Source organism: Rhinolophus sinicus, linkage group LG12, assembly GCF_036562045.2.
Source record: "Rhinolophus sinicus isolate RSC01 linkage group LG12, ASM3656204v1, whole genome shotgun sequence".
Lineage (NCBI taxonomy): Eukaryota > Metazoa > Chordata > Mammalia > Chiroptera > Rhinolophidae > Rhinolophus > Rhinolophus sinicus.
This window is the reverse complement of record NC_133761.1, coordinates 49,740,345-49,767,096: the sequence shown is the minus strand read 5'-3', so window position 1 is coordinate 49,767,096 and position 26,752 is coordinate 49,740,345. Positions and strand designations below refer to the sequence as shown.

The 26,752-nt window shown below is 35.5% G+C and overlaps 1 protein-coding gene across 6 annotated transcripts in view; it reads left to right on the top strand.

Annotated features, from left to right (window-relative positions):
* The window catches only part of RGS7 (regulator of G protein signaling 7), a 439,185-nt gene that overhangs the window by 309,953 nt on the left and 102,480 nt on the right, over nucleotides 1-26,752 (top strand). For 3 of the 6 annotated variants that reach the window (XM_074316786.1, XM_074316787.1, XM_019746833.2), the window contains exon 5: nucleotides 23,355-23,387. The exons of the other annotated variants lie outside the window; for them this stretch is intronic. In XM_074316786.1, coding sequence (XP_074172887.1) covers nucleotides 23,355-23,387 — 33 coding nt within the window. The remainder of the gene's footprint in view (nucleotides 1-23,354; nucleotides 23,388-26,752) is intronic. 6 annotated transcript variants of the gene reach the window in all.

Sequence of the window (26,752 nt, the reverse complement as noted above, 5' to 3'; positions counted from 1 at the left end):
ATTATAGTTAGACTTAACTATGCTTTTAGCATTTATACAAATTTTATGATGGTCAACATATATTTATCTAAAATTTAGTATATATTTATAATTTTTCACATATTTAATATTCCATTTTATAAAATTTGATTCAGGTGATTTACGATTGTTAGAATGCATGGGCTCTAAACATGTTCACAAATAATTGTACATATAATTTATAGCAAGTGATTATGAAGTAATGAAATTTCCCTTCATAAAACACATAAAAGTAAATCTCATTAATTTATAATTTTGTCTTAACTCCATTTTTGCATGAGATTTGAAAACAATGTTATTTATAATTCTGATTTTCTATCATGCCTACGTGATTTTCTTTGATGCTCTTATTTAAGTCATGGATCCATTCACTGTGGTGGCCATTATGTCTATTTTGCAGTACTGAGCCAATTTCCAGACTTTGAGAACAGTACTGCATTGCCTAGAACAAATCCCTACATATGTAAAGCATTTAATGACTTTTACATAATATCTTGTAGGAACCTTTGCATGTGGCAAACAATTCACATCACTGAAATGAAAATATGATGTATTTTGTTTAGAGAACATAATGAGAAAACAAAACAACCCCCAAAATATTAGAATTACAGTGGCTGAGTATGACATGGCAGAGAAAGAGGGCAATATAATAACTACGCAACCCACTGTCCCTTTGATTAGAAGAGAATTCAGCATGGATTTCGCTACCACCTCTGATGCTTACCACGTCAGAATGGTTTAAAAATAACTGTACATGAAGATGCAAAGTTTTATCATAAAATGTAGCTCCAATTCTATACGTAAATGCCAGTATACATCCCCTACTTCTTTGGTACATGAGTATGTAAAATACTTACCCTAACAGGTTAAATGGGATTAAAACAATTAAATAAAGATGAAGGAGCTATTGTCAGCCTCATATTATTACTAAGTGAAAAGAGGAGATAATTATTGGGAGAGAAAGGCACATTCTCACCTAGTTTACATTTTAGCTTCACTTTAACGGCATGCCTGACTTTATAAACTGTAGCACCAGACAAAAGACCCCAGTACAAAAAACAGATCAGCATGGTCATTAATAACCAGGAAACTACTGATTTTCAAAGAATATTATTTCTCAAAGGGTGAAGTGGATTCAAAGAGTATTTTTATTTGTAAGCCATGACTGAAAGTGTACTTCAGTGAGTATGAGCAGCAGGGAAAATACACAGATATAATAAGCTAGTAAGAAACAGTTGCTTATAATTTGTATGTGTGATATCATTATAGCTATAATGTGTGTAAAAAACTGATTTTATTTGCTTGCTTAATAGTTTAAGGATGTTTGAAAGCTTCATTTGAAGGTATATGAGAGGATAAAATTAATCACACATATTCTTTTGTCATATTTATGACAGGTTGAAAAATTTGGTTTGGGTTGGTTGGTTGTTTTTTTTTTTTAATGAACTAATTCACCCTCTACAGACTGAAAGGCTGTGTACTAGACTTTAAGACAACTAAGAAGCATTGATCATTGATCTGAAGATATAATAGATTTTGCACATAAAGATGAATCAATCTGGCATCATGATTCTAATTAAATATGGTCAAGAACATAGGTGACGTTATGAAAGTTACTTTTATGGATGCCTGCATGAAATTAATCAAACCGCTTTGGAATTGCTCATACAGAGAGACTAAGTAGTTATTATAATGTATGGTCTAATTCTAACCCTATAAATTCTCTGAAAATATTTTAAAATAAGAGAGACACCCATGCCAGACTTCTATCTTGTGGTGGCTGAGTGATTGTTTGAAGACCTCTGGGGATTATTTGAAGCTGTAGATAACAATAATTTGTTGAAAGAGGGTTTGTGGCAAGTTGGAAGAGACTAATGATGGGGTATAGGACCAAGTGCCGATGGCTCATTTGGAGACAGGGGAGAGGGTTGCATGATCTTTAGGGTTTTATCCAAGACCAAGGAGTCCATATTGTTTGTACACTTAATGTTCAATATTTCATTCATGAATACTTAATAGATTTTCATTTCCATTACAGCAATTCAATGGACATTTGGCTGAATAGTTTCTAGAGATTTGGTACTATTAGACAATTGGTCGTAATGTATTATTCATTTAAACTAGAGCTATATTTGAACTTTTCATTCAAATTTAGGATTATTTTTAGTTATGTTTACATACACATATGTACATTTACATATTCAGATAATACACACAAGATTAGTCTAAAATTTTTGTTTGCTTGTACCTCTTGGGTCCGTTTTCACAATTTATATTTTTCTAGGAAAAATTCATGTCTTGATTGTCTCATTCATACTTGCATTCATGTAACACTTCTTTTCTGAATTTCTACTATGGGACAGGCACTGGGAAAACAGGATGAACACTCCCTCCTTGAATGACTTGATTGTCTTTGGCTTCCAGGGTAGCACCCTCATGGCTCTTCTTTGTCACTTCCCACACTGTTAGGCCCGTCTTCTATGATGGCTCTCCACTCCCCACCTCATCTGTAAATGTTGGAATGTCCAGATTTCTGTCCTAGGTGCCTTTCTTTTCTTCATATACACACTGCTGCAAGTGACATATGCTGAGGACTCCTAAGTTTATAGCTTTCATGTTTTTCCCCTTCCTAGATCCCTGTAATGTCTTCCCTCTCTTTGAAAGTCAAAATATAGGTACATAATTGTTAGGGGTTTATACTTTTTGGGTTTTTTTTGTTGTTGCTGTTTGTTTTTGGTGTATTTGTATTATCTGTTGAATCATTTAAGTCTGTTGATGAGTATGGCGTGCTATACTCATCTATCTGATGCCTACGTCATCTCTGTCCTGAAGGGTCAGTCTCAACATGACCAGAATAGAACCCTGATTTACCTCCCTCAAACCTGCTCCTCAGATCAATTACAGGCTTGAGTCTTCTATCCAAGAACATGCTGTGTCTTTCCATTTGGTCAAGTTTGCTTTGTCGTATTTTAAGTTTCCTTGTATAGGTTTTGTATATTTCTTATTAAGCGTATTCCTAGTTATTTTATTTTGTGTTACTATGTGGGTTTTCCTTTCAATTATATCAATTGTTATTGTGTGTATATGTGAAAATTATTGATTTATGTATGCTAATTTTATGTCACTGCTTTACTAAATTCTGTTTTTGTTAGTCTTTTTAACTAATATATTGTAAAGCTAGAATGCTTCTTCCAGAAATTTATCAGGGTTGTATGTTGGTGTTCAATTCCTGAGCCCTTGCATATGTTGACAACTCAGCTAGATATAAGAATAGATGAGATAAACTTTCCTCTTTAAAACACTGTAGATATTGATTCATTGCTTTCATATAGTCAATATAGGAGCATACATATATATGAAATTTTCCATATATATATATATATATATATATATATATATATATATATATATATATATAATGTTTCAAATATATGTTTTTCCCCTGCCTACATTCCTGTAATGTCTTTCCTGTCTTTGAAATTCATTTTGAAATTCATTTTGAAATTCAAAACATAGGTACATAATTGCTAGGAGTTTATACTTTTCTTTTTTTATGTATTTGTATTATCTATTGAATCATTTAAGTCTGTTGATTCAGGTTTTCTTAAGTTGAAGTAAAAGAATTTCCTGTTCTATTACTTAAGCCTCATTTTCTAAAATGGATATAATATTTGTACCTACTACTTAGTGCTTTCCTGAAATTTAAGAATATATATATATGTTATTACTGTACCTATTACATAATAATTGCTCAGAAAGTATTAATAATTACAGTTTTTAATTAATTTTTGTTGTTTAATTATTTTTCTGTTTATTTGTTCTGGTTCATTCTGTGAAATGACATTTAGTAGCATGTTTTATTGCATTTTATACCCCAATTATCACTTTGTTTTTTTAATTCTTTTCTTAGCTTTTTTCCTTCTCCATCTAGGTAAACTTATTAAGCCTGTATATTAGAGCATCCATTCTAATTCCCTTCACTGGCAATTAAGTTCCATATGGCTGTTAATAGAGAATAAATAAATTATTGCATTTTTAATTATCATCATTTTTCTTATTTTCTCCAGTTCTCTATATCTGCCCTTTAGCAAGTTCCCTTCCAGTCATAGCATGCTGTCTTATGAGTCATCTTTCATCTCTTCTTTTATTACATCAATCTCATTTATTTTTTATACTTTAATTGCACAAAAAATATACAGTCATAAGTTTACTTCATATCATTTTATGTCATAGGAACATTTGTAGTTTTATGAATTGTTTCCCCATTTATTCTCCTCAAACCTAAAGGAGTCTACACAGGACTGATATTTGGTTATTGACAAGGTGGGTGGATTGTCCCTAGATAATTCAATACCATAGTTTCTCTTTTTTGAAGCTGGAGCTACTGTGCTTGTAATATCAATTTGCATTATTAGGTTATTTTTTATTTTATTTTATTTTTTTTAACAGATTGAGTATATTGGGGAATGAGCAGGGACTGTAAGCAATCCCAAGCCTCAGGACTTCATCATGGTATCATACTGACTCTGAGTATGATGAACCCATGTCACTGGGCCACATTTCCACCCTGTATTCTGCTTTGTCAGTTGCCCAGCTGCATGCGAGCTGAGGCCATGCCTGATTTCTCTGGCGTTTGTTCTCCACAGTGTAGAGAGAAGCTGTTCATGGTTGTAGTGTTTCTGTTGGTACAGCCCCACCTTACTTAGCTGCTTTGGGATGCTGTTGATTAACTTCAGTGCACAGAATCTAAACTAGTTTGCTGCCTTCTCTTCTGTGTTCTCAGCTTCCCACCACAGATTTGGGGGTTTTAAGACTTCCAGAGTCTTCTCTATCTAGCCCTGTGGTGCTTTCTCAGGAGGGTGTTATAATGTGATCCAATATATACTATATTGTTAGACTGTTGGGGGCATGTGCTTTGGCACCCTTCCCGAATTTTTAATGCTGATGTAGGTTTCTATTTGTGTGTGTTTTCCTTTGTGGTTGTTGTTCAATTGATAGTTGTAAACTGCTTATGTTGCCATGGTGCTAGAAGTTAATAGTTTCTTTAACACCTTTCAACTAGAATATTATCTATCTATCTATCTATCTATCTATCTATCTATCTATCTATCTATCATCTACGTGCAAATGAAAAACACAATAAATTGCATTAGTCTTATAATTAGAGCTTAACTGATAGATTCGATAAGATGGTACTTTGATTTCATACAAAAATTGATGCACGTCAGTTGTTGGACACGGACAGGGAAATGAGAGGAAGAATTTAGTTGGTGAACATTGATCCACATTGTTATCCACTGGGAAGCATGTTGTCCACCACCAATGTCTTCATTTGGTTATTCACTCAGTTGCTTTTGTTTCTCGTTCCCATTTAAAGGGCCTTTTCCTGTCTATCTACACCCTGCTTTGACCAGGTTCAGTTTGGGGACACCATAAGTAATCCTGTCTCAAACTGGGAAAGTGTGCTATGCTTCCTTAGACCCTATGGTGCTTTTCTTTCTTACTCTCAGTTGTGTGAGAGTAATTCTGCTGCCTTTCTGTTATTCTGAGGTACGGGATTCTCTGAGGCTCTTCAAAGCCCTTTCTGCCTGGACACACCGCGTAGTCCTTGCAATCTGATCCATCTAGGTCCCCATGTCTGTATTTGGGAAACAAGGAACAGGTAGTCTCTACCTTGGAGACAGTATTTTTTGCTTGTTTTTTCTCATTGCTTGAAGTAGTATTTTATCATACCAATTGGCTTTTTCTGTGTAACAAACCACCCTCAAAACTTAGTGGCTTAAAATAAATAATGATTCTATTTAGCTCATGATTCTATGGGTCAACCAATCATTTCTGGCTTGAGTCTGCTTGGCTGATTTCTGCTGGGCTCTGTGATGAACTGTAGCCAGCTGGTCAGTGGGTGATCTAGGATTTTGGTGTATTTGGTACTTGGTAGGCTGTCAGCTATGTACATCTCATCTCTCATCCTTCAGCCTGCTAGCACAGGCTTCTTACCCTGGTGTGTTTAGGGTTCCAAACACAACACAAGTTTCTGCTTCTGTCACATTTACTATTATTTCATCTGTCAAGGCAAATACCATGGCCAAGTTTAGAGCTACTCTATGGAGGGACTAGCTAAGACCATGGATGTAGATGGATGAGAACATATTGGGGCCATTACTGCAACAATGTGATATATATATATATATATATATATATATATATATATATATATACACATACACATACACATACATACACACACACACACACACACATATATATATATATGTGTGTGTGTATATATATATACTTACATATATATATATATATTTTTTTTTCCTCCTCTGCCTTTCAAATCTTCCCTTCCATGATATGTCTCACTATCTTTTGGCTTGAGTTTGCAAAATTCATCCTCCAGACCTGTTTATATTTTTTTTAGTAAGTATGCTTTATGTCTAATACCATGCCATATTAATTATGGATGATATTTTGGGCAAATCTGAAAGGTTTAATAAGGTTTGCATTCTTTACAGAATGATTGACAGACATCAATAAGGGCTTGACATCACTCTGCTCAATTATAATCCTGCCTGCCTGCCTCTCACTGGAAGGGTCACCCTTGCCATGCTCTTGAAGTGAGGTTGACCAAGGTGAGAGGTGCCTCAAGACTCTCAGTCTTATTAATAGCTATGATTTGAGATGATTCTCACTATGGTTTCCGGATATCAAAGCATGTTATGTATTTCTATGTTCCCTGAGGGGTTGGTCCACCTTTCTCCTTCTTGCTATCAGCCCACGGTTCTTGAGACCCCAGGATTCCTTGAGAGGCATCCTGGCATTGAAGGTGGGTCATGGGCTGTGCAGGCAGACTTGAGCTCAAATACTGATTCAAATACTTATTGACTATGGGAAATTAGGCATGTCACTTGACTGATTTCTCTCTTTTCCCCCCGTTTATTAGCAAAATGCTTTTAATATTATTTTTTGTGAAGCTTAAGTGACTCAACATGAAAGTGTGCCAAAATCTTGATTTGATTTTTAATTAGGCTAGATTTTTCAAACTCTGAACATTTATAAGCACTTTTAACTAAATTGAATCCTTCAAAAATGCATGCAGTTTTTATACTAGCATTCAAATTCAACCTATTTCATGAGGTCTTCTCTCCACAAGTTAGCTCTCTTTGTCTTTTCTTGACCATGAATATTTACCAAGAATATTTACATTTGATACTACTCAATTTGTTGCTTAATTTTTTTATCTTTTATTTGATATTCACATGTGTTGATCTTATTGCTTCAATTGAATCTGAACAACGTAATGGCAGAGGACACAGATCTTCTCCAGCCATTGACTAAGGTGCCAAGATCAACCCGTTTTCAATAATCACTTGATTTTTTACTAATGGGAATCCACTGAAGTGATGTTATGGTAACCAATGATTCAGTACGTACTTTCCTAAATAGATGGGGGAAAATGAGGAGAAAGAAATTTAAAATGAATTGTTCTTCATATAAATAAAATCCAGTGTAAAACAAATGGTTTAAAGTGCAAATAGAAGAAGAAGATTGGGGATAAATACGGATTCATCCAAGATAAAAATTAATTTGGAAGAGTTGTAAAAATTTCTTCCTCTAGAAGTAGTATTTGTTGTAAAAGTACTTGTGAAAATTGAGATTCAGACAAGTCAACCAGATGTTTTGCTTACACATCATCAAACTAGATTAAATATCTTATCACTGGATTAATTAAATCAGCCCATTATGCTCACCACTATACAGAGTCTATCATTTGCCTTCCAATCTTGCCACAGGTTTTGTGGAGAAAATATCTGAATTCCGTTAACAGATATCATAAAACTCTGCTACAAATGACCTAGTATTGCATGGCTTTGGCTAGCCTGCCAGTGAAATCATAGCCTGAGGAACATGAGGATATAGCAGAATTGAGAAAGCATAGAATGTCTTGTTATCCTTGATAATATTTTGTACTTGCAAAGCATTTTATGCTGTTCCAAATCATTTTACGTAGATAATTTCATTTGATTACCATAATACTATCATGAGTAGCCAGGCAGACATTTTGTTCATTTTACATGAAATGTCAACTGAGAAAACTTATGAGTGCCGAGTCACAACAAAACCTGTTCAAAGAAATAAAACCTTCATCTCCCGGACTCTAGCCTGGATGCCCACTCTTTTCTGCACAAATTATTTCAGACCTAGTGTCTGCTTTTCCATAAGGGGTAGAATCAAGAGAGGAACCTGTACCCACCAGACCAGATGACCCCTTATGGAGTGTCTTTTAGAATAAAGTAATTGATTGCCTTGGATTTGGTTTTATATTTACCCATTGCATCCTGGGCATATCCTTTGTTAGAGCTGTTTTCCATATATTTCAACTCTTCTGTATTACAGGCAAAAATAAAAAGATCTTTTTTGTATGCTCTTCAAGTTGTTTCAAACAACAGTTTTACTTGGGTGGAAGGAAGATAGAAGCATTTAAAACACTCTTGCCAATAATCAAGACTCTTCTGAGCCTATAAAAATACATGTTTTATGATTCATTCTGCTATCATGTCAGTATGAAGTAAATAAAAGCGACCCCTTTATTATTTACTGTTCCCCTGCTAGTAGTGAACCATTACATGACAATTTTCTGGGTCTCGAAGGCATCATTTAACACTCTGGTGATAATATGCAGGAGATCACAGATTGGAGGCATCCCATACACCTCTAACAAGATTGATTAGTTTATTTGGTTCAAGATAATAGGTAACACTCAAGCACACATCTTGCAAATGTGCATTTTCTCTTATAAATACAGCTTAAAGGGAAAAGAAATTAATAAAGTCCTCACATCTTTGGGCATCTGCTCCTAACTCATGTTCCTGCTACTGCTGCCAGAGCACTGTAGTTATGTACACAGGAAATATTATAGGATGTTCTAATTATTTTCCTGTGAGATGAGCAAGGCCATACTTTCCTTTATGTATTCATTTCAGTGTGTTATTAGCTTTTCCTCAGGAGAGAAATCATTCCTTTGGCATATATTATGTTAGTACCCCAGGGTTGTTGTTGTTTTAAATCGTGGTATTTTGTGCATTTGATATTATCAGGAACCTCTTTTTTGGTGGCCCTTGCCCCTTGGGAATACTCTAGCAAGACAATGAAAGGTCTACAAATGTTTACTCTAGATATCTCTCATGCAAAGTAATCAGCACCAACGGGTACATTCCAACACACCCAGCCTAGAGGATCAACTGTCTCATTTAACGTATTATTTCCTACACTTCTTTCTCTCCCCTCCATTGGTTTGTTTAGGTTTCGTATTTGCATTGAAGTTCCAGACTTCATAGTGGAATAAGTGACTGCTGTTGTCATTTGACTAATACTATAATTATGCAGTCGCTTTACACAATTAAAACTCAAATCCCAGAATGTACTGAAAAGTCTTCATGAAGTGCATAAATCAAAGTTTTAGTTGCCAGAATAAGGGCCGATACGACCAGCATGTCTGTCATGTTTTAGCCACAGGCAGGCCATCTTTCCTGTTGAATGAGGCTTTTCGGCTTCTGACTGCCTTCATTTCTCACCTCCAGTACAATAGTGCAAAAACAGGAGAAAACAGCTATAATACATTAACATTAATTAATTGGGTGCCCCCAGGGACCATGCTGGGTGTCTTCCTCTCATTTAATTCTTGTAAATAGGAAGGAGACACGAGAGCCCCAATATACTGAAAACCAACTGTATGCTGAGCACTATGTTGAGAACTTGATATGTCATTCAGTTTTCAAGAAAAAAGAGAGGAACTTCATGAAGTAGATAGTAGATCAGAAAATTAAGAGATCGAACCAGTATTCAAAACCAGATACATTTGCTATCAAAATATGAATACTTTCAGATCAATTCAAGGAGTATCAATTTCACGTTACAAATGGTAGGTGAGAGCAGAGGTGAGTTGTGGAGCTGGGATTCATGCCTGATGTGTCAGATGTGATGCAACAGAGGAATTTGTTAGAGATCTAAGAGGTGCCCCCTGGCAATGCCACTTTCCTCTTTTGGTTGGTACTGGCCAGCATATGTATCTATAAATACCATTCCCAGAGTTTTGTGATCGCTCTCATTCTGTGTGATTGGATGAATTTCTGTATGTTACTTAATTAGACTTGCCAACTATTAAGGAAAATACTAAAAGCAGCTGGGAATCTAACTGGAATTGTTGTCTTTTCTATTGTAAAACTTGAACTAGCATAATGATGCCAGGGTTTAATATACTGTTAAAGTTTTTAAACTATACTTAGGAACATTTCCTGTCATGGCAGAGTTGCTATTTCTATCCTAGTCACTAGAACAAGCAAAACTAAAGAATACTCCTTTGACCAAATGGAAAAGCACAATTGCACTCAGGAATTGTCGAATTCTTCTGTAGCTTGTTTCCTTATTAGTTTTTTTCTTCTTTTTAGGTCTTCATTTTCTATTTTATTAACTTTTTTTGTGTATATATGTTTCTTTTATAAGCCAACTTTAATTTTTTGGGGGGAGGGAAAGGAATGGAAAGAAAGTAGGAAAGTAGGAAGGAAGGCGTTACAAAGAAGGGAAGAAAAGTAGAAAAGATTTGGCTAATAAGGCTGAGAGCATAGGAGATCGTATGAAAATATGCTTATTCATCACGATTGGCCACTTACAAAAGGACAGGGAAATGTCAGTGATGACATCTGTAAGCCCCCGGAAGCCATCAACAGTTGTGTAAGAGCTGTCTGAAAAGTTGGGCCTCTTTATCTTTTATAAAAGATAGCAAAGTATTTTTTATTTCCCACTGAAGAATGAATTAGATTTTTGCCTGTCTGTATATGAGTTGAGAACAGTGCTACTTGTTCCATTTCTGTGTCACATTTCATGAAGCTGTTCCTTTTATTACAACTAAGAATGATAGGAACTGCTAGCTACAGTAGAACAGAAAACAGGGTAAGAGTGCTGACAGAAGCTTTGTAACCTAAATACGATCCTACTGTGGCGCAAATGTACCCATCGTTTCACTTACCATTGGGTTGCAAACCACCCATAAAGATTACTTCTTTCACAATAAAAAGATTACCTGTTTTTAAAATAATGAGTGTAAGAAACTCAGTGTAACCTATAATATGATTTTTAAATTTTGAAAAATGTCCCATAAGCAAGGGAGACTTCATGTCTAATGAAACTAAAATGCTTTTAAGATTTTGCATTTTCATATGCTTAGTCAAGTGACTGAGAATCTTGAATTATCCAGAATTCCTCCTTCCCACTGTTCACCAGTACTTGTGCTTTGGGACCCGTTAGATTACACTGTGCACACGACGTGGGACTCTGATTAAGTCTATTTGCATGAGACACATGCTCAGGTTGGGGTTTGTGTCCTTTTCTATAAATAACTGCTCTTTTTTGTTTTATAATTTATTGGGGTGACAATTGTTAGTAAAATTACATAGATTTCAGGTGTACAATTCTGTATTACATCATCTATAAATCCCATTGTGTGTTCACCACCCAGAGTCAGTTCTCCTTCCATCACCATATATTTGATGTCATTCCAACAGACAGACATGACCCTCATCTCCCACCCCCAATCCCCCTTACCCTCTGGTAACCACTAAACTATTGTCTGTGTCTATGAGTTTTTGTTTCTCATTTGTCTGCTCTTTTGATTCAGATTTTTAGGAGGAGATCTGCCAGGCTTCACTAACACTTTGATGCTACTGAACGGCCATGGACAGAGGAAGTGTCAGATTCAGACTCTCGAGGGTTACTTGTCTATTTCAACAGACATGACATTGATTCTTCTTCTTCTGAGGTTCATCCATGATAATGTCTGTGGTCTGGGTAGTTGTGGGTTTCTGTGTGGGCAGTGGTGTGTCCACTGCTCCCTTCTGCTCCTGGCACTGTCACTGGTGAACTTGGCTTTCACTAAATGATCTGACAGGTCTTTCTTGGGTATTTCCTCAAGTGTCCCCTAGTAACTGCTTGTTAGGTGGTTCAACAGGCCTTGCTTAGGGATTAAAGTCCTATTTCATGTGAAGTGCCTTATAATGTACATCTTTCTCTAAAAACATTTTGAATTATTAAAAAGTCAATATAGCTCCACCATAAGTAATTTGGGAAGTATGAGAAACAATAATGAGGAGAGTGAAAGCACTCCTAAAAAGCACTCTGAGATAGCCACGGCTAAAACTGTGGCACATGGTCCTGTCTTCTTTGCAGGCGTGAGCTCTCAGTAGCTTTATTATTGGAAGGAGTCCCACTTAATATCTTCCCCTCCTCATATCTGATAGTTTTCATGGGCCACTAATGAACCACTATCATATGTCCCTTTGCCCCCTCCTGTTTGTGAGGCCCACATCCCTGACGTAGCCTCCATTGCCCGTCTGAGATTGCTGTGTCCTGGCAAAATGACCTTCTGCTACCATCGCTTTGACTTCAGCCAACGGCACCACTCCTACCTAGAGTATTATGAAGCCTGTACCTTTTCACAGACTTCCCCTTTCTTTTCCCAGACTCTAACTGTTCGCAAGATGTTTTTGAGCTTCGGGAACAATAGAAGGAAAATACATCACAGAGAGTAACTATCACACCTTCACAAACCAGATCTGTTGTTGAATCCTTTGGAAGCCATTTCCCTGTTGTTCTCCCCGTGTCTGGGGACAGTGTCCAACAGCCCAAACACTGAAAAATTTTTCAGGCCTATTCAGGCCCAGAGTCTGGGCTAAATTTATTCAGTGAAGAAAGGGTAAATTTTTCTTTCATCCTACTCTTGTTCACAGTTTCTGAATGCTCATATCTGACTCTATGATTGACCTCTTCCTATGACATTTTAGGATTGACCTTTTCCAAAGGCATGTTGACATAATACCACCCCTGTTGACAGAGGTGTAGACTGTCATCCATTGTTACTTGCTGGTCTTCCTTTAGGACATTTCTTGAATCAGAAGCACATAGTCACTAGAATATGAGCTTCGTAAGTAGAAGGCATCTGTGTCCTTTGCTCTGTCTCCGGCATCTTTAGTGTGCCTAGCATCTATTGCGTGTTCACTAAATATTACTGAGTTCACTAAATATTACTATACTTAACAAAGAAAATATTAACCTAAAATTGGCTGTTTTTATCTTTCTTATTTCCTTTAATGCTGTATAAGGTACAGTTCCATATTCATGGTTCAAGTTCCAGATCCTAGATTCCGAGGTCCCTCTGTGACATAGAATGTGTTTAGTTGTAGAACACAAAATGAAACTTCCCAGGATTACCAGTCTATAGGTTTCAAATAATCTCTAATTAAAGGCAAAGATAGATGTTATCTAACTGCAGGAAAATATATCAAATGTCCTGAAACAGCCTAATAAAGTTGTTTTTATTCCATGGAAAAATGAGTTTTATGAGCTCGTTACAAACAAAACATGATTTATTGGTTGAAATATTGTAGCACTCTGGAAAACCCAAGCAAGGGTCTATAGCAAGGACATAACAAGTCTCATAAATATAAAATGACAAATTTGGCAGTTGTAAATTTATCTCTAGGCCTAAAATAACATCATATTAAGTGAAATAACAGCTTTAGGTTATACTTTTTTTTTCTAGAGAGTTTTTGAAAAATTTTAAAGCCATTACAAAGTATCCTGATACCCTGCAGATACTCTACCTTTTTAAACATGTTTCAAGGTCAGACCATTTGCTTCCAGCATAGAAAAGTAGCAGTTGTAGATATTTCTTTTCCCATAGTTGAGAGTAAGTGAGTAGGTCAGCTTTTCTGGAATATCAGATTTATGCTGGAGAATAGTAGATAATAAGACAAATATGGTGGATATTTGGATCACACAAAGCCCCAAATTGCTCTTCTGATATATTTCCACTCAGTCTGTCAGTCTAGTGTGCAATAAACAGCCATTTAGGAAGAAAAATGTCTTGTTTCTCTACAATAGGCAAATCTGCATTGCCTTGCCTTTTTATAAACATTCACCCTAAGTATGATTAATAATTTCCAGCCTCAACCATGCCCCCAAATTTGATCAATATGCCTAACTAACAGATGTGAAATGGCAGTGTAATAAATTTTTGGTCACTGATACTGTACCATAAACAGGAACAAATTATTCAAAGTATGAAAGACTTTTTAATTCAATGTCTTAACCTGCCTTTGAGCACACTCACACTGTTCCACCAACCCCTTTACAAGAGGAAGAGGTGCAAACAGTCAATCATAAGAGCCTGGCCGCTGAGAAGGAGGAACTCACGGCGGCTGCTGCTCACGCCTGCCATGCTCATGCTCCATCCGCCCGTCCTGCCGATTCCATCACATGTTCACTCCCTCTAAGAAACCCTGGGAACATGGCTTGCAGGGGCTGCCCCTAAAAGTTCAATAAGGTTGTGTTGGTGGGAACACTTCTGTAACTAGTAACGGAAATGAGTCATCTTAGCGAACAATGGATTTCAGGCCCACGGTGTCACAGAAAAGGGTGCAAGCAAATTCGCAGTGATGTGAACGTTTTAAAAAGAAAGAATGGGACAGAAAGATAGTTATTGTTTAGATTGTATCGTACAAGTGATGCAAAATTCTCTCATCATCTTAAGCAAGACCTCTGTGGACTGTTATCTTCTGTGAGTAGTGAGGGCAGGAGAAGCCTGGGAGAGAGAGTTCATTGAAAAGTAGAGAGGTTATGGAAGAGTTGGGGAATAAACGCATGGGAATAATAAAATAATAAATGTTTTATTGGAGATGCAAAGAGAAGAGAATAATTCAGTGCTTTAATCGTTTCAACTCTAAAGTGTTTTATCTGATGGTGACTGATTAGTTGTTCCGGAAGAGGACAGAACCATGTTTTAGACAGCAGATGACATACAAGGCCACAGAGCAAGTGTCTGGAAGGGAAAATTATTTAAAGTTGATGTGGTGTCAGGAAAGGCAAAGGGCTGCTTTTCCCAAGAACTTTAGAAACAGATTCAGTATTTCTTCATCTCTGATGATTAAGCGGTAAACGGAGTGATACGTTGTCTCAGGTTAAAGTGAAATGCCTTCTTGGTCGGTCTTAGAGTAAACAATCTGAAAATTCTTCTGCCGTGTGGTGAGGTGATAAAATGGTAACAAGAGAAACCAAATTTGCAGATAGGACCATTCAATGCATTTTAATAAATCCTAACGTGCACAGAAAAATGTGCCCACTTCTGCATTGGAGGTTCAGGGGTGATTACTGCACTAATGAAGGGCTGGCTATCCCTCTCTCAGGCAAGACAGACTTTGGAGGAATCATTATATCCACAGCAAAACAATCAGCACAAATGCTCTCAAGTTCCTCTAAACTTGTCTTTCCAATGGATCCACCAAGAGAGTGTCTCTGTTGGGTCAGTCTCACTATATCCCCATTTCCATCTGAATTGTGCACATGATATTAAAAGACTACTTGGGAAAAAAAAAAAAAAAAAAGAGAAATCACTCAATGCTATAAATTATTGCTACCAAGATGTCATGATTTCTACCCCCAATCAAGCCTTCAAGAATATTTTTCTCCTATTTATAGTCATATTTCTTCTTCAGTGGGAGTGATTATTTCAAGCCTTCATATCCCATAAGTCTCCTATTATGCTTATTCTCTACCATCCTCAGTATGAGTCCATAACTTTTCAAAGAAAATATAAATCAAAGAGGAAATTTATCAACTTTGTAACTCCCTCTGCCTCCCCCAAACACCCTATCTACACCCATTCTTGCCTCTCCCATCTGCACTAGGCTTCTCTGGGCTTAGAATCGTATCCTATTAGCACACCACTTCAGGGTTCTTGTTGTATGCTTTATGTTTCTTTTTTCTATCCTAAACTACCATATATTTATTGGTTTATTCACCACAGTGCTCTCCCATCATTAAATATTCCTGTGGAGATCTATGGTACGCTTTATTCTCCTGTAGCTCTGCTATTTTTACAAACTCAGTTGCACTTGCTGTCCCTAATTTCTCTCTGTAATTTATTTCTCAATTCACCAAAATCTTGCTTGTATCTTCCACTTACAAACTGAAACTTTATTCACTATGGTCAATAATATTCTTCTTGTAACTAAATTTGATTATCACTTCTCAGACCTTAATTTGATCTCGTTGCAGCATTTTTCATTCCTTCTTATCTTTCATTACTCCATTTTCTGGTTTGCACCAACTTAATAGCCTTCACGGATTCCTCTATTTGCCTCTTAACTGTTAGAGTTTTGGAGACCCAAACATGGACTTTCTTATTTATTGGCTCTATACAGTCCGTGTATTTCTGAATTTTATTCACTATTGGTGTAATAACTGCTTACAAATACGCACCTAGAATCCCTTCTGAGCTCCTGACCTATAATTACAACTGTCTAGTATGGATCTTCATTGCATTTTTAACAGGTATCTCATATATTCAACTCATTCAAAATTGTCCTTGTCATTTTATCCCCAAATCTGTAGAGACTTTTCCTCCTAAGTGTCTCTCAGATCTGTCCATTTAGCTCCATCCCCACTCCTCTCTCCTCATTCCAGCCACAATCACATCTCTCTGGGAACTACCAGAATCTTCCAGCTCGTATCCATTCTTCCCTTGTCCCGCAACCATATATCCATTTCACTGCATCTAAAATGATCTTTCCAGACATCAGATGCATGTACCTTCTAAATTTCAGCTACTCTAGTAGATCCCCCATTGCACTTGGAATAAAGTTCAAACATTTTTAGCTTGAATATAAAACCTTTTTTGATGTAGCCATTTTTATCATTGCATCTGCTCAGATCCCAACTCTTTGCCCCATGTTGGACCTTCCAGCCACTGGATTGCTCTTTGTCAAATGACATTATATTCTTGAACACAACAAGCATTTGCATGTGCTTTCTTTTCTTGGAATATCTTCTTTGCTTCATAGCTCCTGTTTTCTCTTTAGGACTTGAGTTATGTATCAACTCCTCCAGGAAAAGTTTCCAAGTTCCCAAGATTGAGTGGATGGATGTCCTTTTAATGTGTCCCTGGAGCATACTATACTTACCCCACTGAAATTCTTCTTACACCATGTGCTTGAGTGGCCATTTATTTGCCTGTTTTACCTATTAAGTAGATCATGCACTCCGGAGGAAAAGGGCTGGTACCTTGTTTAGTACTTTTCCCAGTGTACTGAATAAGTGAATGAAGAGTTATACATTTGGTAACCAAAGCTTTGAAATTATATAAGCTTGTCAAAGAAGAAAGACTATAGAAAGAGTCAAGGAAAACAGGAGTCAGCAAAGATAGAATTTAAGAGACTTCCTCACAGTAGAGATTGGGAGGAGAAAGGCAGAGAAGAAGAGTTTGGGAGCCAGATGGAATGACAGCAAGGTAGATAAAGTGATGGAAGTCAAAAGAAGGTTCCAGGAAGAGAGATTCATCAGTAGCCTGTTAAGGAGAGAAAACAGAAGGTGTCAGAGGAAGCTGTGGGACTTTTGTACAAAGAAGCCATTGATGAACCTTTGTGAGAGTGTATTCAATAGAGTTTTCAGTGCAGGAGACAGAGTGCAGGGAGCTAAGGAAAGAGTTGTAAGTAGGAAGTGGGTGACACACGTGCGTAATACTCTTTCGTGAAGATTGACCTTAAATGGAAGGGGAATAAATTATAATAGAGTAGTACTTGGGAAAGTAACAAAACAGTGTTTTGGCACCTCAATAGTTTGAACAGTTTTAATTTGAAGTACATGAAAATACACATTAGCATAATAATAGTAAATTTCTAAAGACCCTACTTAAAGATAAAGTGAACTCTGAATTTATAATAGATTGTTTTTATTATAATGCAGTTATAAAATAATGATATTATTCATCTGTGGAATATATAAACCTGGCACCCATGTGTTGATATTACTATTGTACTGTCTCAAAGAAAGAAGGAGGTGGCAGAGGAGATTAAAAAGGGAAGCAAAATATTCCTGCGAAGCTTTCATTTCTCTGATACAATATGTTTCCCTACCATTGCATAAATGTTAACGGAAAGAAACAGTGTTTTTAAAAATTCTTTGATAAGCAGTATTTTTCTATCAACTCTGCTCTCTTTATGTTCAAATTGTCTACACTTACATGCACTATTTTATTACTACAACCATTTTAATCAATAAAAACTAAGTGATTCAAATAATTAATTGTCTTATTAATTATTTGAATAAAAAATCTATGGAGTCAGCCAATTGTTATTCGTAGCTTTTGTCTTTTTTATCCCAGTTTCAAAGTTTCTCTTAACACTCAAATTCAAATTCTGAACATGCTCAAGTATTAATATAATTAAAATGGATTCTACCATCCCACATATCTTTATTCATGGCTGCACTTCATCTACCATTTCAGTCAGACAGTTTTGCAATTAAACTGAAGTTCATTAATAACATTTTTTTCATGTGAAGGAAAAATATTTACATTTTTTCAGCACAGTTAGGTCTCAAGCTCTGTTGCTTTTATAAATAAAGTCTTCTCATACAGAGTTCGATTCTGTTAGTTTCCTCTAAAACTACTGGGAAAGTTGCAGCTTGGGAATTTTAGCATGGCTCCCTAGAGGCAAAATTAAAGGATTATGCTTAGGTTCATTTCTATCAGCCATGGAAGGATGGATTAGGTCCCATGAGTCTCATCTCAAACACTATTAGTCTGCTGAGCTTTTTCCTTGATTTTTTAAAGTTGGATTTCTGGAAGAAAAAGAAATTGATGTCCTAACCATTTTGCATTCCAAATGTATCTAAGCATGTACTTGAATTTTAAAATATGAACTGGCAGGTTGAAATAAGTTTTGTGCTCATCCTAGGTGTTCATTAAAAAGAGAGGATGACAGTTGATGTTTCTTATCCTCTATTGTTTTAGACATTTAATAAATCTTCAGGGCTTCTTATGGTAAACAGTGTGATTTTTGATGCAAAATAACAAATTTGAAATCTTTACATACAAATTATATACTTTCCTCTTATTTATTCTTGGAGCTACAATTGGATGTGTGGCTTAAATCAAGATATTGACTCTTTTAATTCAGTCTTTCAAAAGTAGTAAAAATTCAAGCTTTAATCATATCTAGTAGCAAAGCAAAGTGGGCCTTTTTATAAGCATTGAAGAAACATTCAAACATAAATATTTTCTTTTTTAAAGTTAAATTCACTTTCCCTGACTTTATTTTCAATACAAATGATGTATTCCACAAGTACCAGCGGCAAAGCGCATGACCAAGGAAATAAAAAGGTTTTAAGCAGTGTTTCTGTCATTCAGGATCCTTATGAAATGATTGGAGAGACTAATACCAGAACACAATTAGTTACAGTTAAAGATGTCAGGCCTTGGGGGCTCCTTGGAAGGAAAGCTGGCTCCTGTGGGAATCAAAAAGGATTCATGGGGGTGGGCGGTGTATTTGAGTGTTCCCAGGGGATTGCCTAGACTTTCATCTGTCTGGTGAAGAAAAGCAAAAAGGAGGCTTTTCTGGAAATAGATGCTAAAACAAAACAAATGAAAAAACAAACAAACATAAAAAACCCAGTACCAGTGTGCTCTAGATCACTAAGTGATCCAGGTTGACAAGAAGAATGAACAAGGAAATGGGATGTAAAGACAGGGTGTGGGCTGGATGAGTTCCGAGGTACAACTTTGCAGAAGAGAAATGAAAGTTGTCCTGTAGGACACCATTAGGGAGTGAGTTGGGTGATGGGGAGAAGGTAGAACCTTTGATCGATTTAACTTGGAAAGTAACAAGACCCACATTTGTTTGTTTCTACTATGTTCCAGATATTGTGTCATATACTTCAGCTGCCTTATCTTTAATCCTTACAACAAGCACAAGGTTAGACTTTGTTCTTTAAAAGATCAAAGGACAACATTGTGGAGAATAGATTAGAAGGCCGCCAGGCTGGAAGGCCTTTGGGGAGGTGACCAAAGCATCTTTTATCTCTCCTTTTCTATTGACTTTATTCTGTGTGCTTGAAAGCAATTTCAACTTCCCAGGTTACTGAATAACATTCACATTGATTGCTGTCTTCACTTTCTCCCTCTCCCAGTTTCTTTTGTTATTAATATTTTGCATTTGTGTGATATGTTTGTCACAACTAATGAACTAATATTGATACATTAATTACTGAAGTCCTACTTTATTCAGATTTTCGTTTTTATCTAATGTCCTTTTTCTGTACCAGAATCCCATTCAAGATACCACATTACATTTAGTTGTCACATCTCTGTAACTTGCTCTAGACTGTGAGTGTTTCCTTGTTTTGGTGACTTTGACAGTTTTGAAATGTAGTGGTAAGATATTTTTTCAAATATCCCTGAATTGGGATTTGTTTGATGTGTTTTCTAATGATGAAACAGGGGTTATGAGTTTTTGGGAGAAAGATTGCAAACATAAAATGTCATTTTCATCACATCAGGCCACCATTGATCTGTTTATCATCTCTATTGTTTTGTCTTTCCCAGAATGTCATGTGAATGGAGCAATACAGTCGATAGCCTTTGTAGACTTGCTTCTTTAAGTTAGCAATATATATTTAATGGTATACAGTATATACTAATCACTGATAATGGATAAAGGGATCTTTCCCCTCCTTTTGCATACTGTGCTCTTTGGAAAAAAGTTATTAAACGTAGACCAAATTGAAAGAGTAGGAAGTTATGCTCCACCTCACTCAAAGGGGAAATATATATATAAACTACTTAGAATTTATTGGCAGGGGAGATCTGTCTATTCTCTCCATTTATTGCATCATTAATTTATATCAGCATGAACCTACAATTACTTTTTTATATTTTTGGATATACTCATAGTCTAATACTACTTAATTTATTTTATTGCAAAAATTGGTCCATCTTTGACAATTGGGAACTCTTTCAGTTGATTCCTGTGTCCCTTTGGCATACTCTGACTGTGGGAGTTTTGGTTAGTTTGGCTGGTGGGGTCTTTCTGTTTGTTTGTTTTCCTTTTTAGTTTTAGTTTTGTTTTTAGCCCTTTTTTACCTTTTGGATAGGTACTCTAGGCTCATCTTCTGTATTTCCTGCCCCAGTTCTAGTTTCAGCCATTTCTCCAAGGAGCTTTAGTTCTTTTGACTGGAGAATGGTATTAGAAACCAAGATCTAGGTGTGCTCATTGTTACTGAGTGTAGTTTTGTTTTTTGTATATTTTTCAAGTCTTCTCCATTGACAAAGTGAGAAAATGCATGTGTGTACTAACCCATGTATTGATAAAAATTTTTACATGTAGCATCTGTATCTATATTGAAGCAAAGATAGTAAATATTGATGTTTCCAACTCTAATCCATTATCCATTTTTGGTAGATTGTGTCTTTCAAGTAATTGATTTATTTTACCTAAGATATCAAATTTGTGGGTAGAGTATTGTTTATAGTGTTCCTTTATTATTTTTTAATGTCCATGACTCAGTGATGATGACCTCTCTTATTTCTAATATTGGTAATTTTCTCTTCTTTCATTCTTTTTTTTCATGGCTAGAAGTTTATCAAGTTCATAGATCTTTTTCAATACCCAGATTTTGGTTTTATTGATCTTTTTCTCTATTGTTTTCCTGTTTTCAATTTCATTGATTTCTGTTGCAATTTTATTATTTTCTCTGCTTGTTTTAGGTTTAAATTGCTCTTCTTTCTCTAGTATCCCTTGATGCTAACATATAATCTTAAATTATTGCTTATTAGTATTTCTCTTTTTTATGCATTTAGTGTTATAAAGCAGTGTCTTTCTTACAGCTGATATATTTTGATAAATTATATTCACATATTCATTTTGTTAAAATATTTCTCTTCACACTTTTTCTTTGACCTATGGGTTACTAAGAAATGTGTTGCATAATTTCAAGATATTTAGATACTTTTCAGGTATCTTTTATTGATTTCTAGTTTAATCCCATTGTAACCTGAGAATATACTTTGTATGATTTCTATAGTTTTAAATTTCTTACGTTGCGTTTGTAGCCCACAATGTGGTCAATCTTGGTGAATATTCCATGTGTGCTATAAAATAATGTGTATTTTACAGTCATTGAATAGAATATTATATAAATGTGATCAAGTGATTGATTGTGTTCTTTAAGTCACCTGTATTCTTACTGATTTTCTACCTCTTTGATCTGTCAATTACTGAAAGAGTGGTATTGAAGCTTCCAACTATAATAATAGGTTTCTGTATTTCTTCTTTCAGTTCTATCAGTTTTTTCCTTACATATTTTGATGCTGCTGTTAAGTGCATACACATTTGGGATTGTTATGCCTTCTTGGAGAATTGACCTCTTTTTGCTTGCACAATGCCTTCCATTATCCCTGATAGTATTGCTTTTTATAAAGTTTGCCTTGGCTGAAATTAACAAAGCTAATATATATATATATATATATATATATATATATATATATATATATATATTTGTTACTTTATCAAAAGTTTTTGATTAGTGGGAACATATTATTTGTTCTTTTTCCTACTTTTAAAGACATATTTGAGTCTTTATATTTAAGATGGGTTTCTTATAGACAATATATGTATATTTGGGTCTTGTGTTTTTTGTTTGTTTTTGTTTTTTAGTTTTTTATGCTCTCTGACAATCTTTTTCTAACTGGTATACTTAAGCCATTATATTGAAAGTGATTATTTACAAATATTCATTACTATATACCATGTTCATATCTGTTTTGTATCAATTGCATCTGTTCTTTATTTCTTTTTTTCTAGTCTTCTGTCTTCTCTGGTTTTAAATGAGCATTTTATATGATTCAATTTTATATTCTCTCTTAACATATCCATTATATTTATTTTTAGATTCTTTTTTAGTGGTTAACCTAGAGCTTACAATATATGCTTTAACCAATTTAATTCCATTTTAAAATAATGCTACACTGATTCACATGTCATGAAGCTACCTTATAACTGTTCTCAATTCTTCTCTCCCTTCCTTTATAACATAGTAGCTTCGTTCCCTTCACTTATTCCTATGGTATAATCACTTAATACATTGTTACTGTAATTAATTTGAACAGTTATTTCAGACAAATTAAATTACGAATAAGAAAAATAAAAGATTTTATTTCACTTTCATTTATTCATTGCCTGATGCTCTTCCTTTTATGTATATCCAAGTTAAGACATATATTATTTTTCTTCTCTCTGAAGAACTTTTATAAACATTTATAGCAGTTGAGTTCCACTGGCAATGTTTTCCCTCAGTGTTTGTTTTTCTGAGAAAATGTGCATTTCTCCTTTACTTTTAAATGAATTTTACTGGATGCAGAATTCTAAATTGGTATAGTGTTTTTTTCTTTCAATGCTTTAAATATTTCCCTCCATTCTCTTTTTGCCTACTTGGTTTCTGATGAGAAGCCCACTGTAATCCATATCCTTGTTTCTCAATAGGTAAGTGGGAATTTTTGTTTTTGTTTTCTGACTTCTTATAAGATATTTTCTTTTTCTTTGGTCTTCTGCAATTAGAGTATGTATGCATAGGTTTAGAGTTTTTGGCATTTGTCCTTTATAGTATTCTCTGAGCTTCTTGGATTTGGGGTTCATGTCTGTCATTAAGTTTGGAAAGTTTTTGGCCATTGTTATTTCAATATTTCTTCTCCTATACTCTTTCTTCTCCTCTTAGTATTCCAGTTATACAGATGCCAAACCTTTTGATATTGTCCCACAGTTTTGGATGCTCTGCTCTTTTCATGGTTTGGGGGTTTGTTTGTTTGCTTGCTTGCTTGCTTGTTTTTTCTCTTTGAATTTCAGTTTGGAAGGTTTCTATTGATCTGTCTTCAAGCTCACTGATTCTTTCCTCAGCCTTTCGCAGTTTACTGATGAGTCCATTAAGGCAGTCTTCATTTCTGTTACATTTTTGATTTCCAACATTTCCTTTTGATTCTTTCTTAGGTTCTCTCTGCTTACATTACCCATATATTCTTGCATGTTTTCCACTTTTTACATTGGAACCCTTAACATAATAATCATAGTTATTTTAAATTCAATGTCTGATATTTCCAACTTCTGTGTCACACCTGAGTTTGGTTCTGATGAATGTTTTGTTTCTTCACATTGTTTTTTCTTGCTTTTTGCATGCCTTGCAATTTTTTTAATGAAAGCTGCACATCTTACATCAGGTAATAGGTACTGAGGCCTTCAGTGTACTGATTTATGATAATCTGGCAAATAGTTGGGCTGTGTTAATCTAGCAAGTAGCTATCATTGATACAGGCTTTAAATTCCTCTACTGCTTTTGGTTTTGTCCATATTCTTCACTTTGGGCTTCTTTGATTACTTCACCTCAGAGAGTGTCTGTGTTTTACATCTCTTTAGAGTGCCTGGAGGCTTGGGTGTGGTGGTAAGGTATTGGGGAGTAGGAGAATTCTATAATTTTTCAACTAAATCTCAGTGTGTTAGGAGGCCTGTCTCTTGGAGTTGTGACCTTTACAAATGTTCTCCAGTGGTATTCAATATGTTCTCGTTTCCTATGGTTAGGTGATGTAGGAAGTTTAGAGGGGGCTAGAGTGGGAGGAATGCCCTTTACCCAGTGGGGATAAGTATTTTCCCCTGGAGTATAGGCCTGTGCTATGGATAAGGCCCTGGCCATATATTACAATGATTACATTTCCTCCTCCTTCCAGAGCCAGGAGGGGTCTTTCTTGGGCCTTCACCATGGGAATATGGTGGGATTCCTAGAAGCATAGCTGTGAATGTTTGAGGCCCCACAATGATGAAAAGCCACTGGTGTTCCTTACTCTCATGCTAGTCCACACTTAACCTCAAACTCTTTGTTGAAACTGCTATTTTAGTATTCCTATCAGTTTATGTATCCAACAGCTCTGCTCTAAGTATATCTTGGCTGTATCTTTGAATGAGCCTGACTCTGCAGCATTTGGGGTGGATGTTTGTCCTACAACTTCAGTTTTCTGATTAGTTCAGGAAAAGTAGTTGATTTTCAAATTATTCACTTTTCCCTTATTGTAAGGACGAGAATGACACCTTTTAGTCTCTTTACATGTCTCAGTTGAAAGTAGAAGTCATTGTTAGTTCTTTTTAAGCATGGTATTTTCCACTGCATTGTCTCTTGAGGATAGAGGTAGAGAGAATGTCTTATTCACTTTTGTATCCATGGGATGTAGTTAAGTATCTGAAACCAATCAGACACTGAGTCTATTAAATGGATGGATGGATGAAAATATGAAAACTCATAGAATAAATTGCTGAAGCCTGGAATGAATCAATAATTGAGCAAAGCACTTAGGGGAAATAAGAAGGGATTATAGTTGTGTTAATTATTCTGTAAGATAAGCCTAGGAAAGAAATTGAGAATGAAAGATGAGAGGAATTGAAAGGTAGAGCATGGTTTAGGAGAGCTGGAGAGAAATCGAAGGACTTCAGTCTTCACCACCTTCATCCTAGTGTCCATCAATGTCTATTCTAACCCACTTTTTCTTAAAGCCTTCACGTCCAGCTCTGGATGTCCTGTTTCTTTTTTGTTTTCACTCATGCTATGTATAAAATGACAATTGGTTTTAGCTCAAATTCAATGTCATGTAGCACAATTAAAATTCAAGCAAGATGCCATTTTTTCTAGCAAATGAAGAATAAGGAAATAAATAATAATACTAATGGTTAACTAACAGGTTTAAAGAGATGCCAGCACATTTCTAAATTAATTTTATAATATATAGCAACACTTTAAAAATACATGTAACTTTTGACTCCACTGCTTTATTTCTAAGAATTGTTCTATGAAATAATGTAAGATTTGTATGTTCATGTTTGCTAATGTAATTTTATTTACTTGTAATATTCTAGAACGTTAAGGCACTGATAAAAGAGCAGATCAAAAATAAATAAACAAACAATGGAGCTTCATTGGAGAAGATAATAATAAATAACAAATAGGTAAATATGTAATACGGTAAAGGGTAGTGAGTGCTATGAAGAGAATCAAAGCAAAGTAAAAGGGATATAGAGTATGAATTTATTTTATACTCTGTAGTCAGGTGTGATATCTCTGATGTGTTGACTTTGACTAGAGATCAACTAAAGGAAGAAAGTGGGATGTTCAGCCCTCTGTAGAAAGAGCACTGGAGGGTGGGAGATGAGGGTAAAGGGGGATCAAATATATGGTGATGGAAGGAGAACTGACTCTGGGTGGTGAACACACAATGGGATTTGTAGACGATGTAATACAGAATTGTACACCTGAAATCTATGTAAGTTTACTAACAATTGTCACCCCAATAAATTTAAAAAATAAATTAAAAAAAAAAAAAAAAAAGAGCACTGAGCATTCCAGGCAGAGAGAACAGCAAGTGCAAAGCCTCAAGCTATACACATGCTTAGTATGTTTGAGAAACCTCAAGGGGGGCTGTGTGCCAGAGCAGGATGTGTGAAGAGGAGAATAATAAGGGAGGAAGGCAGGGAAGCAACTGGTGGCCAGATCATGTAGGACCTTATAGGCCAAAGTGAGGAATTTGAACTCTATTCTGAGACATATGAAAAATTACTGAAGGATTTTAGTGAGAGTGACATGATCTGATTTACATTTTAAAATAACCACTGTGACAAAGAGCAAGGTATGAATAGAAACAAATTTGAATGGAGTTCAAGTGATTTAGCCAAGAGATGATAAAACTTTCAACTGAGGTGGTGGTGGAGGAAGTAGGTGTTAAGTAGGCAGATTCTAGATTCATAAAATAGAATCATCAGAATGTGCTCCAGGACTGGATATGGTAAATGGGAGAAAGATAGACATCAAAGACAAC